General features: G+C 44.0%; 1 protein-coding gene across 4 annotated transcripts in view; it reads left to right on the forward strand.

The window, feature by feature from the left end:
* SLC4A5 (solute carrier family 4 member 5) overlaps positions 1-16,771 on the forward strand; it is a 611,906-nt gene extending 595,135 nt beyond the window's left edge. For all 4 annotated transcript variants that reach the window (XM_086943571.1, XM_086943570.1, XM_086943572.1 and 1 more), the window contains one exon: positions 15,927-16,771. In XM_086943571.1, coding sequence (XP_086799697.1) covers positions 15,927-16,092 — 166 coding nt within the window. In that variant the 3' untranslated portion in view covers positions 16,093-16,771. The remainder of the gene's footprint in view (positions 1-15,926) is intronic.
* The last annotated feature ends 1,025 nt before the right edge of the window (positions 16,772-17,796 follow it).

The following is a 17,796-nucleotide window of genomic DNA, read 5'->3' on the forward strand; positions in this document are numbered from 1 at the left end:
TGCCGAGGGTGGGAGAGCCCACCTCTGACCCCGGTACCACCTGAGGGGTTAAACCCTAGGTTGGGAGAATGGTGTTTTGAGGGTACCCCTCGCCGGAGGAGGAGGAACCCTAGGAGAAGAGGTAGGGGGAGGAGAGCCTTCCCTGAGACTCCTGGTCCACCTAAGGTTGTAGACCCTAGGCTGGAGAACCAGTGGCAGTCTAGCCCTGTCTTGCAGGCAGGAAGAGTGGAGAATGGCTATTATGTACCAGGGGTTACTACCCCCCACTTTGTGAGTAGGCAGGAACCAGTGGCACCTGGATGGCCTAGGGCCTGGTCCTGGCCGAGGGCAGCTGGAGAGTACCAGTGGGGTAGCCCAGTTAGTCCCTACAGTAGTTTTAGAAAGAACCCCAGGGGTTCCCCGTGGCGTAGAACAGGAGGGTGTCCCTGCAGTTGCGGGCCCGCGTCCGTGTTTTATCGCCCCAAGCAGGGAAGCCCATCACGGTGGTGATTGGTCTGCCCTGCGTTTTGGCTGGAAGGGGGTTGTGTTGGACTTGGCCCTTATGGCAGGTTCACCCCTAATCTTTTTGCTTTTAATATATGATCTGTGTTGATGATTTTTGGTCTCTGCACACTTTTTCCCTGTGTCCCAGAGTAAAGTGCGTGCATGTAGCTAGGCTGGCCTGCTCTCCCATAGGAATGCATGGGGAATGTCTGTGTCCCTGGTAGTTCCTGATGCGTGGGGAGTGCAGATTCGAATTTGGTATGTGCGAACTCGTGAGAATGAATGCTTCGCAATGATGTATGTGGCATGAGTGTGTCTTGTGCGGAAGTGGCACTTCTAGGAGTTGGCATATTAATGTAAAATATGCCTGGCGTGTGATTGGCTGGAGCTGGCTGGTGAGCCTGGCTCCAGGAAGGCTGGATGGGTCTTCCCGGTGATGAGTGTGAGATTAGCATGTTGATGGCTGGGGAGGAGTGCACCTGGTTCCTGATGGGGCTGGACTTTCCCCACACAATGCTGGCTCCACCCCCTGTGATGTGACTGATGACCCTAGCCCTGCTAGTGAATGAGAGAGGTGGTTGAGCCATCAAGGGTGCTCCAAAACCAGCTGCGACTGGTTTCCCCCCACCCTGCACCTACAGACAAAGGAATTTACAGTATAAGAAGGGGCTGTGTCCCCATACAATTTGTTCTGCTGTTGGATCCTAGCTGAGGGGGCTGCTGCTGTTGCTGGGGCCAGGAGGACCGCCACTTGGATTGTCTCCCTGCCTGGAGACCCAGTGAGCTGGCTCTGGGCCCAGCCTTGCCCCCTGCCTGCCTCCAGACCCTGCTGGAGCTCTATTTTGCTTGTGGTGCCAGAAGCGCCTCTATTCTTCGCCCCTAGCGCTGAATGTGCTTTATTTTGACTGCCTAGCGCTTGAGAGCGCTTTATTTTGCCCATAGCGCTGTGAGCGCTGTATGCTGGGCTCTGGCGCCTGGGAGCGCTTGATTTTGCTTATAGCGCTTGGCAGCACTTCCGTTTTCCTTTCGCGGCTGCCCACGCCGCTTTCTGCCGATTTTCGAGTCTCCTGGCAGGTGCCCACCCTACCAGGGACCTGGTGCCGTTCTTATGCCCCCGAGCGAGTGCCCACCTTGCTTTATATTTTAATTAGAAGCCGGTGCCCACCCGGCATTGCCCTGCGTGTTCACCGCCGCAGCCCAGGACAAAGAACCGCCTAGAGAAGCTGGCGGGAGAGCCGCGCTGGGATTGGCCCAGCCGGCCGAGCCTCCCGCTGCGTCATCGGAGGAGACCGGAGAAGCAGGAAGCAGCCGGCCGTGTCCTTGAGGCTCCCCGAGTGAAGAGGAGCCCCGCGCTGCCGGAAAGGTGAGCCAGCAGTGTTCCTGCCCCCGCAGCACCAGCGAGGACCCGGTGAGTGCGGGGACAGGGTCTTTTCCATTTAGAGTGGCCCCGGTTGGCAGCGGGCCACTCCGACAACCTTGGGCATTTGAATTTACGAGCCTGCGAGGCTCGAGGCGCCATCTGTGCTTCCGAGTCCCCCGGGAGGGACTCCCACGTGCCGGGCATTGTGTGTTGAGCCCTGAGAGGCTCTGAGGTGCCATTCCAGTTCTGCGAGTCCACGAAGGACTCCAACGACGCCCGCAGTTGTATTTCGAGCCCCGAGAGGCTCCACGCCCACAGTGATTTTGCGAGCCCACAGAAGGCTCGAAGGGGGCAGTTCTTGTTCTTGAGTCCCGAGAGGCTCCCCCCCACATGTATTTAGAGCCCAGAGAGGCTCTGGGGGCATTCCATTATTTTCGAGCGCAGAGGCTCTTAAGTGCCATATTTGTTTGCGAGCCCTGAGAGGCTCTTGGGACACAGGCAGTTGGTTACAGCCCCGTGGCTCCCACGCTGTGTTGCCCTCACCATTGTTCTTGAGCCCACGAGGCTCCAACGTTGGCCATCATTGATTTACAACTGTCCAGCACTTAGTGGACAGTTGCTACGTTTAGGTTTGTGTTCTTGGCTGCCTGCGCAGCCTCCCTGACATTTGGACTCCGGGCATTTCAGCCCTTGCGACGCCAGTTGGCCTGGGGGACAGTTCTAGTGTTGTGCTATGTGCACCCTGCGCATTGTGATTTACTTGCTTATGTGATTCCTGCGCAAATGTTCTACCTGCACCTCTGAATGTGTTTTAATGCCTCATGTGCAATGTGTTTATGTATTACCTTTGCTAAAAGTGACCTGCTTAGGTGATTGTTTATGTCCCTTCCCCTTTGCTAAAAGTGACCTGCTCAGAGGATTATTTATGTATTTCCTTTGCTAAAAGTGACCTGCTTAGGTGATTGTTTATGTCCCTTCCCCTTTGCTAAAAGTGACCTGCTTAGAGGATTGTTTATGTATTACCTTTGCTAAAAGTGACCTGCTTAGGTGATTGTTTATGTCCCTTCCCCTTTGCTAAAAGTGACCTGCTTAGAGGATTGTTTATGTTTTATTACCTTTGCTAAATGTGACCTGCTTAGGTGATTGTTTATGTTCCTATAGGTCCTGATATTAAGGCGCTAGTTCCCTGCGTAATTTTCCTACAGTGGTGAGGGTTGCGTAGGAGGTATTTACCCTTTAACAGTGATTACTGGTTGTGTGCTACATTTACTATTTTTGGTGCTACAGTCATTATATGTTTATGTGCTAAGTGTTATACCTACAAGTGCTAATTCTAAAAGTGCCTACCCCTGACAGTGGTCCATGTGGCCCTGTCCTGTACATAATCCCTTGTAAATTCTGCCCGTGCCTGTTGGCACATTGTAAAGTGTGTGTGTTATCGAATGTGTTTTTACTATAATACAAAGGCTATTTTTTATATACCTTGTGTGGAGTTTCCTTTGTGGTGGGCCTTGGGTGTTGTTGCTGGGTGCGCGCGCAAACGCTTTACACATCGCCTCCGAGATTAGCCTTGCTGCTCGCGTCACGTTACCTAGAGGGTGAGCAGGGGTTATCTTGGTGTGTAACTCCCTTGCCCTGACCTTAGACATGGTGATCTCTGACTGACTTGGCGCGAGCCTTGGCCAGCCGGGGTCCCGGGTCTAACAGGGCCTTTGGCGTGTTTTGGCTGACATTACTGGACAAAGGAGTCCTTGAAAAAATGAAAGAGCCTTAAGGTGTTAGGGGCAGCATTCCCCTGCCGGAGGATATGTGCAGCAGAGGGTTGGCCAGGGACAGCAGGCTGAGTGCAGTACTTAGCCTACAGCTAGACCCTGCAGCTAATCCCTGTTGCACATGGCCTAAGAGCATGCGCAGCTGGAAGAGAACATTTTCAAAAAAGGTATATGTATAGGTGGTATATCATAAAAAAACAGTAATTCACTGAAAAAAACATCAGTTAAAGTGAAGCTCTGGGTAGAATGGTTATAACACCATAACATATCTTTAAAAACCTTCTACAATTCACTTAAAATATCACAGTTAGAGTAAAGTTATGGTTGCAAAATAAAACTTAAAAATCACTGAAATTCACCAGTTATGGTTAGCTATGCAATTCATAACTCACACAACAGCCATGCAAGCCATAACTTGCACACCAAGGCAATGCTTATGAACTCAATATAAATATATACCAATATGTAACAACACCTAAAAACACATCATCATTAAATCGCAAGACATACTCAAACCAATAAATAGTTCTACATTCTCTCATTCACTGTTGTCCCATACATACTATTACTGGTAATTCGATCTATATATACATATATACATTAATTTTTATAAAAATTACGTTTCATTTAACAGAATTACTACATTGTTGACAGATTACACCTTCTGGGTGCTTGCAATCTTTGTCATCCAAAGGTTAAAAGAACAACATCATCCAAAACATGTGGTGAGGATCCAACAATCACTCCTTGGTGTTCTGTGGATCAGGTATCAACCACTAAATTGTAAACATCTAAACACACCCAACAGCCATGCAAACTATAACTTGTACACAAAATGCAGTGCTCAGACCTCACCCTTGAGGTAACGAATTTAATTACAAATATTTTAAATGACCAAAAGGTTTTGGATTCAGGTGAATCTACTTCATGAACAACATTTGCAGAGCAATCCTAAAATGCAGAAACATCAACTAAAGTGCCATTGCAAAATAGGTGCAACACTGTGGTGGACAAAGCAGTGAAGAATAGTGCTGTTTAATGTATGAAAATCATGTTGATTGTCTATAAAAGAGGTGTAAAGCTGTTTCACCCTCTTCTACGTTGTCATATATTGGGAACATTTATTTATCCCTCCCTTTTCAAAGGTTCTTTGCTAGACAACCAAATGGCTTCAAAGTATATCAGAATTTTAACAAAAGCAATTATTTTTCTATTTTGGCTCGATGTCTATGAAACTTGAAGAAATGTTTATGAACAATACATATCTTTTTAAAGAAGGAAAATTACAAAATACATTTAAAATATAAAGAAAATGTTGGCTCTTTAAAGAGTTATGAAGTTTTATGAGTGATGGGAGTGGAGGAGAATAATGGTTTATCTAACAGCACTTCATAATTACCCATTATTCTCAACATTAGTTAGCTAGACACAATCTCTACAAAACAGATCATAATTGTCAAACCTTGTAGTATCATGGTAAATACTGCAAAATTAGTAATCTCCAAAATGTCCAGACGTGAAGCAATCAATGTTGGTTTATGCACGTTCGATATTTGAGTTGAAGTCAGGAGTGAAGAGTCATATTTGACGATGGGCAATACTTTAAAAAATAAAATGGTTATTAGGAAACATGGCAAGGAAACAGACAAGGTCTTCCTTCATTGCATAACATAGATGTGCATCTGGGACAAGTCTATTACTTCCTACATGTAAAATAGTTACAGTATCATGCGCTTAGGGCATATATTCCGTAATGTTTGCAGTAATGAATTCCGCATTATACTACAAAATCTAAGAAACCTTACCTTAACTCTTGCACAATCCAAAATATATTGACCTGCCTATTAGAAGAATGATCCACATTTCAAAAGAACTGTGGCAAGCCATCCTCAAAGCCAAGAAATGAAAAGGAATTATATAACATACCCACCTAACTGTACTGTTCAGGAATATTGAATTTTACATATTGAGCTACAAAATATCATAGGTAAAACATTGATGAATAAATTATTGGCAAGGTAAGTGTATGTAGGTAAGTATGGGTTTAATGCCCATAAATCACATATTTGTAAGAAAAGTAAATATATACTTGCCTACATGATATTTTTTTTTGTCAATATATTCACTATGATATTCTTGTAGTACAATGTTTCTATAGCCACTATTCTGACAAACAACCCCCCCAAGAAATAAAACACCCACTGTCCAAAAGGTTAAGCATTGTTGGTTAAAAAGCTGGTATGTCACCAACAAAACATATCAAATTACTGAACATGACTCATTCTTGGATAAAATTCATTTTTATTGGTTATTTTCTTTTTTTTAAATCATTTTATTGGAAACATGTAACACAGAAAGTTTTGCAAACATAGGGGCTCATTACAATGGTGGCAAGACCACCACCGACAGGCTGTCGGTGGCGGTTTCGCCGCCATCGGTACAACCTTCACCGCCTGCCACATTAGGATGGTGGGAATTGTCATGACGGTCGGAAACACTGACCGCCAGGCATCCGACGGGCTCCTAGAGCCCAACAGTGCTGCAGAGGCCCTAGCAATCCCTGCATTGGTGGCAGTGCCTACCAGGCACCACCGTAGGGATTACGCTGTCTTTCCCCGCCAGCTTTTTCATGGTGGTTTACCCACCATGGAAAAGCTGACAGAAAGGGACATTGGTGGCCCGTAGCGGGCCCCCTTTCCCCCTGACCCTAGGCTGTGGGTACTGAAGAGCACCTATGGTGCCCCCTTACATGTCCCTGCACCAATTGGCAGACACCGCATGGTGGCTGCCACATAGTGCAGGGATATGTGTGATGACCCCTTTTTGTCTTGCGGCATGTGCTGCAGCCAGCAGCTCACGCTGCAGTACAAAAATAGGCAATGCGACTGCCTCGGTGGCTGTTGCATAGTAATTCCTACTGTGGGACTGCCGCCTTGTAGGCGGGTGGTCCTAATTAGGAAACTATGGCGGACGGACTGTAGTCCATCCACCATCCACCATCGTAATCAGGCCCAAAGTCTGGCAGAATTTATAATGCTAACACACTGTTCCCCCACCGCAATCAGCCCAAGGTGCAGGTTGCAGTTGCCATGTTATGGGACGTAGCACTTAGTGGTGATATGTTAGAAGAAGTGCGAGAAATAGATGTGTCTTTTCATAATCTGTGTTATGCTGGCAGCTCTGATTACTCTGCAGGTGCCTTAATTAGGTTGCTTGTTTATCTTTTATGTTCTTCATATTATTTTCTGTGCTGCTATGGTAGGATGGTGTAGGATGGTATAGGAAAGTAGAATCTGTTTTCATGGTTACTCCCACTTTTTGGTGTCAGTGTGTTCTGATTGTAGTTTGCTGAGATCCTGCTAAGCAGGACCCCAGCATCTGTACTCTCTCCCAAAATGGCTTTGGTAAGTACTTTTGTGCCTCCACAATTGGCTACTGGTGTACCCTTATATGTTCCTAGTATATGGTACTAAGGAACTCAGGGTATATATATATGCCAGGGGTCTCCCATGAGCTGCAGCATGTATTTTGCTACCCATGGGAGTTCCACTTCAACTCTGACTACAGTCTTGCCATTGCAGCCTGTGTGAGTTGGTGCTTGCACCTCTAACCACAGATATATGGTTTCTGAGGTCACTACACTTAAAAGCTATGTCACCCCTATGGTAAACCCTTCAGTCGTGAGGACAGGGTGCTTGGTTATAAGTGTGAGGGTGCCCCCTGCATTAGCAGGACACCACTAAAAACCCCAGAGTCAATTTTCCAGGCTTTGAAAGTGCGGTCAGCTATTTTAAGACATATAGTGTACATCTGTCAATATGAGATGTCTAACTATATAATGGCTTCACTGAACCTGGTCATGTTTGATATCAAACATGTTGGAATCATAACCCAACACTGATTCTGGTGTTGGAGATATGAACCTAAAAACTGGGGGACCCCTTATGGGGGCCCCTTGTACTCCCGGTTACAGCCTTTCAGGGTCTGCCTGCAAGCTAGTGCTGCTGCCGACCACAGACACAATTCTGTCCTCCTGCTGCTGAGCTGAGCTCAAGCAGGGGCAGGTAGAACAATAGGTTTCCTATCACAGAGAGGTGTGACCACCTCCCAGACAGGACTTAGTGCATTAGGCTGGGGGGGGGGGTGCTTTGCATCACCACCAGACTGATTGAAGGGCACATTTGGTGCCCTTCTTGCATACTCCAGTTTGAGCCAGTTCAGGAACCCTTGGTTCCTACAATGGCACGACACTGGACAAAGGACAGGGGAGTATTCTCCTCTCTGTCCAAGCCCTCCTATGGCAGGGACCTCTGAGTGGTTTCAACCTCTTTTGGTGTTTCAGGGCTCCCCGCTGGAACAAGATTCGCTCTGAAACTGAGATACTCTTAGACCATCTGGATACTTAGACTTCGTTGGACTTCAACTGAAACCAAGACTGCTCCTGGTCTCGCTGTTCTTCAAGTCTTCTGCTTCGTCTGTTCTTCACTCAGGTTCTCCAGAAGACCTGTGGGCATCAAGGACATCGGAGGAAATCTCCCTTAGAGTGAAGGAGTTACTCTCCTGCCTCTGCAGGCACCACAATTAAGCAGACCGGTCTGCTGCTCCTGCCGTCCTACGAACTTTCAGGGGCCCGGCAACACAGGTGGTGGTTATGCAGCTCTCTGGAGGCCTGGCCTGTCTTCCCTGCAATTTGGAGGACAGTATCCCTTGTCAGACCAAACCTCTGTGCACCGCATTGACTTGCTGTTGCCAAGGCTTGTTGGCCCTGCACTCCAGAGATATTTAGGCTACAAGACGCTCCAGCCTCCAGCACCTCATACCTTCAAGAGTAGTATCCTCACTGCATCCCTTGCACCATTGGTCTCCATCTTTGGTGAGCTGCCTGAGGTCCTCTTGTGACTCCTGTGCCTTTGGCCTGTGTGTGGGTCTTCTTGAGGGTCGTCTCCTGCTTTGGTAGACTCCCCTGCTTGCTCTAGCCCTGCTATGACTCTCCTGCTCTTGGTAAGTCCCTTGGAACTTGCTGGTCCCAATGATTGCATCTTGTCATCTTCAACTCCACTTGCGGCTACAAAGGCCTGCTGGTGCACCACCCAGACACCAACCACCTAGACACTGACATCCATTGTGGGACAGCTCAATGGCTCTTGGTCTTCCTCAGCATCCCTTGACCACACAGCTGCAGCAACAAGGTCCTTGTCAACTCTCCTGAGCTCCCTGCCAAGGGTGATCACTGTGCTTTTGTGCCTCCTGGTCACCTCTGATTGGCATAGACTCTTCTCCCTCTGCTTGCAAGTTCTCCTCTTCAAGTATTCACCCTTGGATTCCACCGGACATCTTCACAAACTTCTCCAGAGGCATTTTCTCTAAAGTCTTTCATTGTTGTCTACAGGACATTTCGACGTCACTTCAACCCTATGCACCCGGCTTCCCTGGTGCAGGTAACCTGCTTCCTGGGGCATCCACGGGTGGGGTGGCTCTCCAACCTTCTGTCCTCCAAAGGTTATCTTTGGGGTCCTCTGGGAAGGGTCCTTCTTCTTTAAAACTGCAACCTAGGTTTCTCCATAGACTTCCATTGGGCACACTGCTGTATTTCCACTCTGCACACAGCCTCAGTGGGGTTCTTGGATACTTACCTTGGGTGGTTCTTTGTTCTCCCATCTACTCTGGGTCTTCAGGTACAAGTCCTGTTCTTCCTTGCAGTTTGCATTCCACTTTCTTAGAATGTGGTTTGGTCTCCCCCTGGAGACCTGATTTCTTTTGAGTATTTTCATGTGTATTGTTGATATCTCCGGTTAGGAGTTATACCAATGTGTTAGTGATAGTATTGTGTAAAAAAAATACTTATTTTTTATAAATACTGTGTGGTTCTTTTTCATTTAATCTACACTGTTGATTAACTGTGATAAAAGTAGCTGCTTTATACTCCTTCAAGATAAGCCTGAAAGCTGCTCCTCACAGATACCACTTTGAGGGATTTATATTGTTATCAAATACCCCTAAAATCACCATAAGGGTTGCCTGGATTAGTGCAAGGTGCATCACTCCTGTGAGTGTACACCATATAATAAGCCTACAGATGGCATGCACTCTACAATCTTATGGATTTGGGAGTGGTCACAAGAGTAGTTGAGGTATCAGAAATCTACATGTGTAGATCATTTTACAGTCCAGTATCATGAGAAGTCGATTAAAGAGATTGGCAAAGATGTATTGTACTATCATCATCCTTTATAGATACCAGTGTTCAAAGTATATGACTATTAAGGCCAACGTAATGGCTAAGGGCCTTATTCTGACTTTGGCGTTCCTCCAGTAACATCTCCAGCCTAACATGCAGACAAGCGCTGTGACAGTGCCTGCTTCATGTTCCTGTATGGTGTGCTATGCATGCCACACTGTGCAGGCACAGGGGTGCAATTCCAAAGGGGCCCAACATGTTCCCCCCTGCATGCACCCCCATGCCCAGGAGCAGCACAGAGGCACTCTGTTAGGGCCATGTTAGGTGCCTCTCCACCACCCTTTTCATGGCAGGCTCACAGACCTCCACAGGATCCTGTATCCTGGGGGACACAGCGGTCCTGTGGCAGTCCGACCGCCCCACTCATTATCCTGCAGGCAGGCCGGCAGTGTGCCGGTTGTCATACCCGCACCGCGAGTGCAGCTGTCCTATCGTAATAAGGCCCTAAGTTAGAGTCTTTAGGTGACCAGCAATTTGAGGCTGATTTATTTGGTCTTGGCAGGCCAGTCTGATCAGTACTGAGTTGTTAGTTAGGACAGTTGGTCCTTTCATACAATATATAACTGTCTCATTGATGTAAGGGATCAGGTAATGAATCAGTATATGATATTGTGACATGGATTATATTAAATTGGCACTAAGAGGACTGTCATACAGACTAGAGTAACTGGCCTCCTTCCTGTGTTTAAAGTTAATAGGTATGGTAGATGTAGTATATTTTGTGAGTCTAGGGTGCCACGGGTTATGGTTAGAGTACTACATATTTTAAGGCATGCTGGTGCAAAGTTGCTGCAAGTACTTCAAGTATTGATTAAAGAAGCATATATTATGGTCGTGTAGCGGGTTAAGAAAAGGGTACACCAGGTGTGGTGATACAAAAAGCTTTTATTTTCGGTAAATTCAAATAAAGTATTTTTCTTCAGGCAGTTCCTTCACTGTCCAGGTGGGGGGGATGGGGGATTAAGCCGTCTTCCGTATTCGGAAGGCTCCAGCACAGTATAACAGGCAGGGTCCGGATGTATCCCCAAAAGAAACACAAAAGAAGGGAGCATTAGCTTTCTTGCCGCTTTTGAATGCTTATATGAAAGGCAGTGAGGAGAGTTAAGTACCCGACATGCAGGCTAGTGCCATCGGTAACCGTCACCAAGGAGCGGGGAGTGTGAGGGACCTACGTAGGTATTGTGGGGTAATACCTTATTGATTCTCCCCCTAGAAAAGACTTGGTCCTTTCTCCTACCTACCGCGCACAGAACAGAGCACGCACCTGAGTGAGCTACGCACCTCCGGGAACGCGGCTGGGTGGCTCACGGGGTCGTTGGCCTCCAGGCAGTCCCAAAGTGTCCTTGGAGTGGTTCTCCTTTTCCTCGGATATCCCGTTTTGGTTGTTGTCTTCGGTTTGGGGTTGTTCCGCAGTCTCTCACCAAGCACGGCTACCTTCTCCGGTCCTCCAGGATGACGCTGACGCCGTCTCATCCTCTTTCGGGACCTTTTCGCTTTCTGGCCCCGTCAACGCCCCCCACCAGAGAGTGGGTTCTCGTCCCCCGTATCCTCTTGGCTGCCAGGAATTAAAAGGCTTGCAGGGGTCTTCCTGCAGACCTTCACCGGTATACAAAATGGAAGTAGAGGGTGTTGGTGGCTGAGAGGTAAACAAAGGTAGGGGCAAATAAGGGAACTCAGCTTCATCCGCACTGCTTCCATTGATAGCATTTGACCCCCTCCATTACATAACATTACATTACATTATTTGAAATTCTGTTTTGCAAAATATTATTTTTATAAAATTATTTTTAAAATGTCATGATGTTAGTGTATATGTCTTTTTAAAATTTTAATATGTAGTGTTTGGATTTTTTTTATTTATTCAGAATATTATTTATATACTATGTTTAATATTGTGTTTCATTTATTTAATAGTATACGTTTTTGTGATGATATTTTGTTCTTCTTTATTTTCCTAGTCAATATTTTGTACTTTATATACAGAGTATGTAAAGCCAATATGTGTCCTTAATATTTTTGAGGTGATATTTTTATTGCAATATTTTGTTGCTGGTGATACGTTATATAGGCCTGTAATCATATGCTACCCAGTGGCAAGATACGATAAGGATTAAACATGCACTTTTACAAATGCATATGTTATGTGCAGCTGTAAGTGTGTGCACATGAGTGTGTGTCGATATATGAGTGTTCATGAGTATCTGGATCACAATAGCCGGAGCAGCACCCAGCAGTTCAGAATGCATTGACCAAATATTCGTTTGTAGTGACAAATAGCTAAATGAATGGTGAATGGCTTCTGCACATATGGTGTCAAGTGATTTGGTACCGGTGTTTATGTGAATGAGGACTAGAATTGTAACGGGCAGTGTGCATCAGACAATATTGACAACGCTCCTTGTGAGTCCTAGCTAGCAGGCATAACAAGTGTGTGTGTGGGGGGGGGGGGATGGGGATGTGTGTGTGTTTGTGTGTGTGTGTGTTTGTGCACGTGGGTGTGTGGATTGATTGTATTAGCATCAACTTTGGAACACTCAAGGTTGCTACATGCAGGTCATTACTAACAAAATCTGTTGGAGGTGTGGAATAGGAGAAACAGCTGGTGTGTAGGGATGATTGTATCAGCAGAGATTTATGTGTGCTTGTTTGGGTAAGCAGATATAGGTCTAAGTAGGCCAGCCGCAGGTAAGGAGTGAACGTGGGTGTATTGGAGTGGTAAGTAGTGTGTCTTACACTCAGGACAGAAGAGACGTGGAAAGCTACTTAAGAGTATTTGTGAGATACTGCAAGTCACAGAGACAGCACAGTGAGGGTGTGCATGTGTTTGAGAGATTATTTGTGTGTGTATTATAGAGAGCAAGATCAGTGACTGTTGTAGGGCTGTAGTAGTACTGAGGTGATTGGCAGAGATGTGCGTTTGACTAGGGGATACAATAATATTGAATGTTGTAGGTTGCTGCTGGTCCAAACTAAAGTGTATTGCCAGAGCTGTGTGTGACATAACTGGATACCTGGGGTGCTTGAAAGTTAGTAGTGAAGTCCATTATGGGGGATAAGGGGTCACAGCATTGGTACCCAGACAGTTTTCAATGCCAGGCAAGAGAACTCGCTGGGCTGTGTTACGACTGTACCTTGCACTTAAACTTGAACCCATGACAACACCTTGCCAGTTGAACTGTAACTCGCTTAATATACTATCTGTTTGACATTTGCATAGTGCAAACCTAGCCTAAAGAGGTGTGTCTTTAGCTGTTTTATAAAAGGAGCAGGGCTGGGCCTGTCCAGGTGGATATGGGGTTGCATCCCAGATCTTGGGTTCACAGAGGGAGAAGATATGTTGCCTTTTATTTCTTCTTTGCACTTCTTAGCCTTCGGTCTTGGCTGGGTGGGAGCCAAGAGTCACCAGAGGTGGTGAGCTTTCTGTGTAGAACAGGTACACTTTCTTTAGTTGGGAACACTTGTACCAAACTATAGTAGCTTTGTTGGTGATGCGTTCTTTGGTGGTGAGGGAGGTATCCAGGGTGAATCCAAAATTTGTTGGGTGTAAGCTGGGGTGTGACTCTTTTGAGGTTCATGACATTGAGCTAGGTTTGCATTAGTTCTTCCATTTTATACATATCTTGCTACCACAGTCTCACAATATCAGATGCAGGTTGTACTGGATGCCTAATATCTGAGTGTTGGAGCTCTCGTATATTGTTTTATATAGCAGTATTTTATCCTGAAATGTGAAAGCCTTACTGTGTCTGCTGGTCTGTGAATGGCAAGGCGCAAAGAGGCCAAGACTGTTTGGAATGCAGCCTCCGTTTGAAGATTTGTACTACTGCATCATTTAGTGCCACTTAATTATTTGCCTCAGGTTGGCATTTAGTCCCATTACTGCTGTACATGGACAATGCTGTGCTCCTACATCATACAATAAATGGAATGCATACACTTTTAGATGAGTTTTATAGTTTTATGCAGGGGCTGAACCTTAAGGTCGATAATAATACATCTTACATTTTAACTTGTGGTTCAAAGAACACCCGTTCAAAAAACGTTTTTATTGGAGAAACACTTATAATGAAAACTATGAACTTCAGCTACTTCGGTATCTTATGCCAATTTGAACTGGGATCCATTATTTGCTCAGCGGTCCCAATCGATAGTAGTGTTGTGTCAAAACACTTCAGTTACGCAAAGAACTTGAGACATAAGCCCCCTAAAGAATTGAGCATGCTATATAAAAGTAAATGCCTCTGCGTGGGCACATATGAAGCTGGGGTGTGGAGGCACACATCTGTAAAGTCCCTTCAGGTAGTAGAGAATAGGTTTTTAAATAAGCCTTAGGACTTCCCAAGTCCACATCAAGTTTTATTTCCCACCATGAATTGGGGTTATGTTTTTTAGAAGACATGGTGGGCTTGACGCCCATTCCATTATGCCATGGGTTAAAATCTGGTCCACACTGGAGCTAAGTTTCACACGCAGAATGGTGAAGGATTGTCTAAAATAAAGTAACATGCTAGCCATTCCTTGGATTAATTATGTAAAAAGTGCTATTCGAGATCTAGGATTGAGCCCACTCTTCGAGACTACAGATAAGATTAACTCACATACCAAAGTTCTGGTTAAGGGGATGCACTTCCTCATAAAGAAAAGTTGAGATTCATGAAAGCTCTTCATATGGTCACAGTGCATTCATACATTCCACTCTCAACTTGTAATGGCATGGATAGAGGGACCAAAACACAGGTTATATTTAACACAGCTTAGACCCAATATGATAATTTTTTGGGGAGCTTTTCCTGTTGATGGGTCCTGGTTTGCTCTATTACCGCGTTGTTCATGTGATGGAGTTTCTAGCCAGTCAACCAAGCACTTCATACTATTTTGCACTTTGTACTCTGCTTTTAGAACTGGGGTTTTACACCCTATTTAAGTGGAAAATGTTTTAACACACACCAAGAGGGTCTATTTGCTTAAAAATGAATTGAGCTGCAAGCAATTTCTGATGCAGTTTTGAATTTTATCATTCAGGCATTGAATGTATGGAAAAAATATTTTGCATGATTTATCTATAGTGGTTGTATGATCAGTGATGTATATGTTATTAACTGAAGTTTGAAGACAATGATCAGTTTTGTCTTCTATATGTGTTTTAAATATGTGCTTTTGTGGTCATATGTCTAACCGAATAAAGATGTATTTGACTTTGGCCTCAGGATAATAAAACACTGTGTTCACCATCTTGAGTTTGAATCTATGACCTATATACTGGAATCTTGTGCCAAATAAAATAGTGAAGAAAAGGGTAAATCCAACTTTACTTTTTGTACTCTTTTAGAGATATGCCAGTACTTTTCACCAAAGCATTATAAAAAACCTTCTTCCAAAATGCTGTAGTCACTGTGTTGAACAAAGCAGACGAGCAAAGTATGTTATGAACCATCAGCCACTCATCATCCACATACAACTGCCTAATATCTCACTTGATTTGGGTCAAGTAAAATGTTCCTCAAAATGAAATTGTAATTGATCACTCACTAACATTTTGACAACTCCACCTGAATAGTAGACTCGGGGCCCAATTACAAGTCAGGTTTAGCAGATTTATTATGAGTCAGGTGGAGCTCTTTCCCTGGGAGGATCTCGCCCTGAGTAATTACAAGTGCACCGTGTAAAATTAAATGTGATTCAATGCACATTTACCCCTGCTCAAAGCAACTATACAGTGCCCATGTGAAAGAAGCCATAACTAAGAACTGCATAGTTTGTTTGACCCAGTAGATCCGGGTCCTACATGTTATTCCTCATTTCAGGAAAGTAAACTTGTGATACCAAGAAATTTGTGGAGGGAGATACCTTCTGCAATTGTTATCTCTGGCATTGGTGTTATACCGGACATCTTGTGATAAAACCATAGGAAAGGTTAGCAAATACTATTAAAAGATAGTCTTACTCAAATTAAGGTGATATTGTGTTTCATTGCTAAAAATATGTCATTTTAATTTTTTTCTAACAAAATCTTAAATCTACTGGAAAGAAATGTATGATGTATTAAAATCTTATTGACCTCCTTGTTTTCTAGTATAACACTTCACCTGAAGATCTCCTGCCCACCATCTCCTGCCTTCAGTTACCCTAGGAACCCATTAGCAGCAGTGCCACAAGTGAACGTAGAGCTGGAGTCAGACTACGATGACACCGACAACGAGAAAAATCGCAGAGACATGGGAAGCGAGACCACGTTATAGTACTGGCACAGAAGATCAATGATATCCATTCAAGAAGACGTGTTGGTTTAATAACATAATATAGATGGGAACAAGTGAACAATCAGCAAAAAGTGCTATTGTGAATTGCAACTGTAATTCTTTGAAACTTCACCTAACAAAAAAATATGAAAGACTGACTTTAGTATTAAAAATAAATACTTGTTTATATATAATGCTTCATACAACACTACTGCTGTTTCTAAACGCTGGTGGGTATGTGTGTGCCGCAGAATGTAAGATGTGTTCTTGCCTTTTTGCTTCTAGCTAAGGCAATCTTAATAAGAGATCATGTTTATAGGCTAATAAAGAAGGTTCAGTAATGTTCTGCACCAGATTCTGTTCCTGTATATAACATGTAAATAATGAAACTAGTCCTCTCTTCTTAAGTTGCATTTGTAAGAAGTAAATAGGTTGGAATAAAAGTTCTCTGTTTCTTTGCAAAATATGTGTAGGAAGTACATACTTCTATCCTTGAAGTGATTCATTCAGGAATTTGAGCAGCACCACATTCATAAACATGAGTTCAGAGCAAGAAATCCGATTTTTACTTTTTTGATTATGCATAAATGATAAGCTTTATGTGTGAAAAAAATGAATTAAATGTAATGTTACTAAAATTCCGAAATAATAAGCATTACACCTCACTTTAACTATTCAAATCACATAGTCCTTTCAACATGTCTGATTTGTACATATTTTATTAAGCACTCTCATATACAAGAAGATAAATTCACAGGACTGTTGTTAAATGAAAAGTTGATTACATTTTTTTAGGAAGAAGGATGTTACCATTGTACTGCTCATTTCTACCTAAGGAGGCATACACATTGGTACTGTATTCGAAAGCCATCTTGGTATTGAAAGGGGAAGATGTAGGCTCAGTTCTTCAACTCTCATATAATAGTTTGAACTTATACTGCTTTGAACTGCTTTGTGAGTCAAAATCGTTGCTTACCATATAAATTCTCTCCCCACCATTAGCCGTCATATTCCAGAACAGTCAAATAATTACATTTAACATTGTCGAGTGGTGCTTATAAGCGATCTTAAAAATTTGCCTATGACATTTATACTAGGAAATGGGACTATCATAGGCATACATAGTATTTATACCCTTTTCCAGGACCTGCACTCAAGTGCTCACTTAATGTTTTTCCCAAAAACAAAGTAGTTTCTTTGGAATATTTCAGTGACTCCGTGGTCTAATGGACTATGTGTACTTAGGTGTCTAAGAAAACATGACATTTCCACTAAGTGCAATCATTGTTAACAACAAGTCATAGCTAACAAGGGACCAATGAATAATAAATGAGATACCTTTAAATTTATGTTTCTCCAATAAAAAAATATTAGGTTTTACATTTCAAATTGTGGTGATAACAGAGCGCTCATGTACGTCTAATGTGAAGGTGCAGTAAAAATATTCAACAAAACAATACGAAAAAAGGTAGCACGTCTGCTCATATAATGTTGGGAATTATAATGTGATTAGGTATGAATATCCCAAACTCCTTCTCGATTCAAAAAGAGAGTTTAGAAAATAATATTGTCAATGTTTCAACCCTATATAGTCATTGAAGAGGGACTTCAGCAGGTCAGATGTCTGGGAAATTTCTGGGAGCAACCCTGAAATGGCTATTTCAGAAAGCTAGCACCTAGTATATATAGCAATCAGGCTAAAGG

This window comes from Lissotriton vulgaris, chromosome 11 (assembly GCF_964263255.1).
Source record: "Lissotriton vulgaris chromosome 11, aLisVul1.2, whole genome shotgun sequence".
In the NCBI taxonomy this organism is placed as follows: Eukaryota; Metazoa; Chordata; class Amphibia; order Caudata; family Salamandridae; genus Lissotriton; species Lissotriton vulgaris.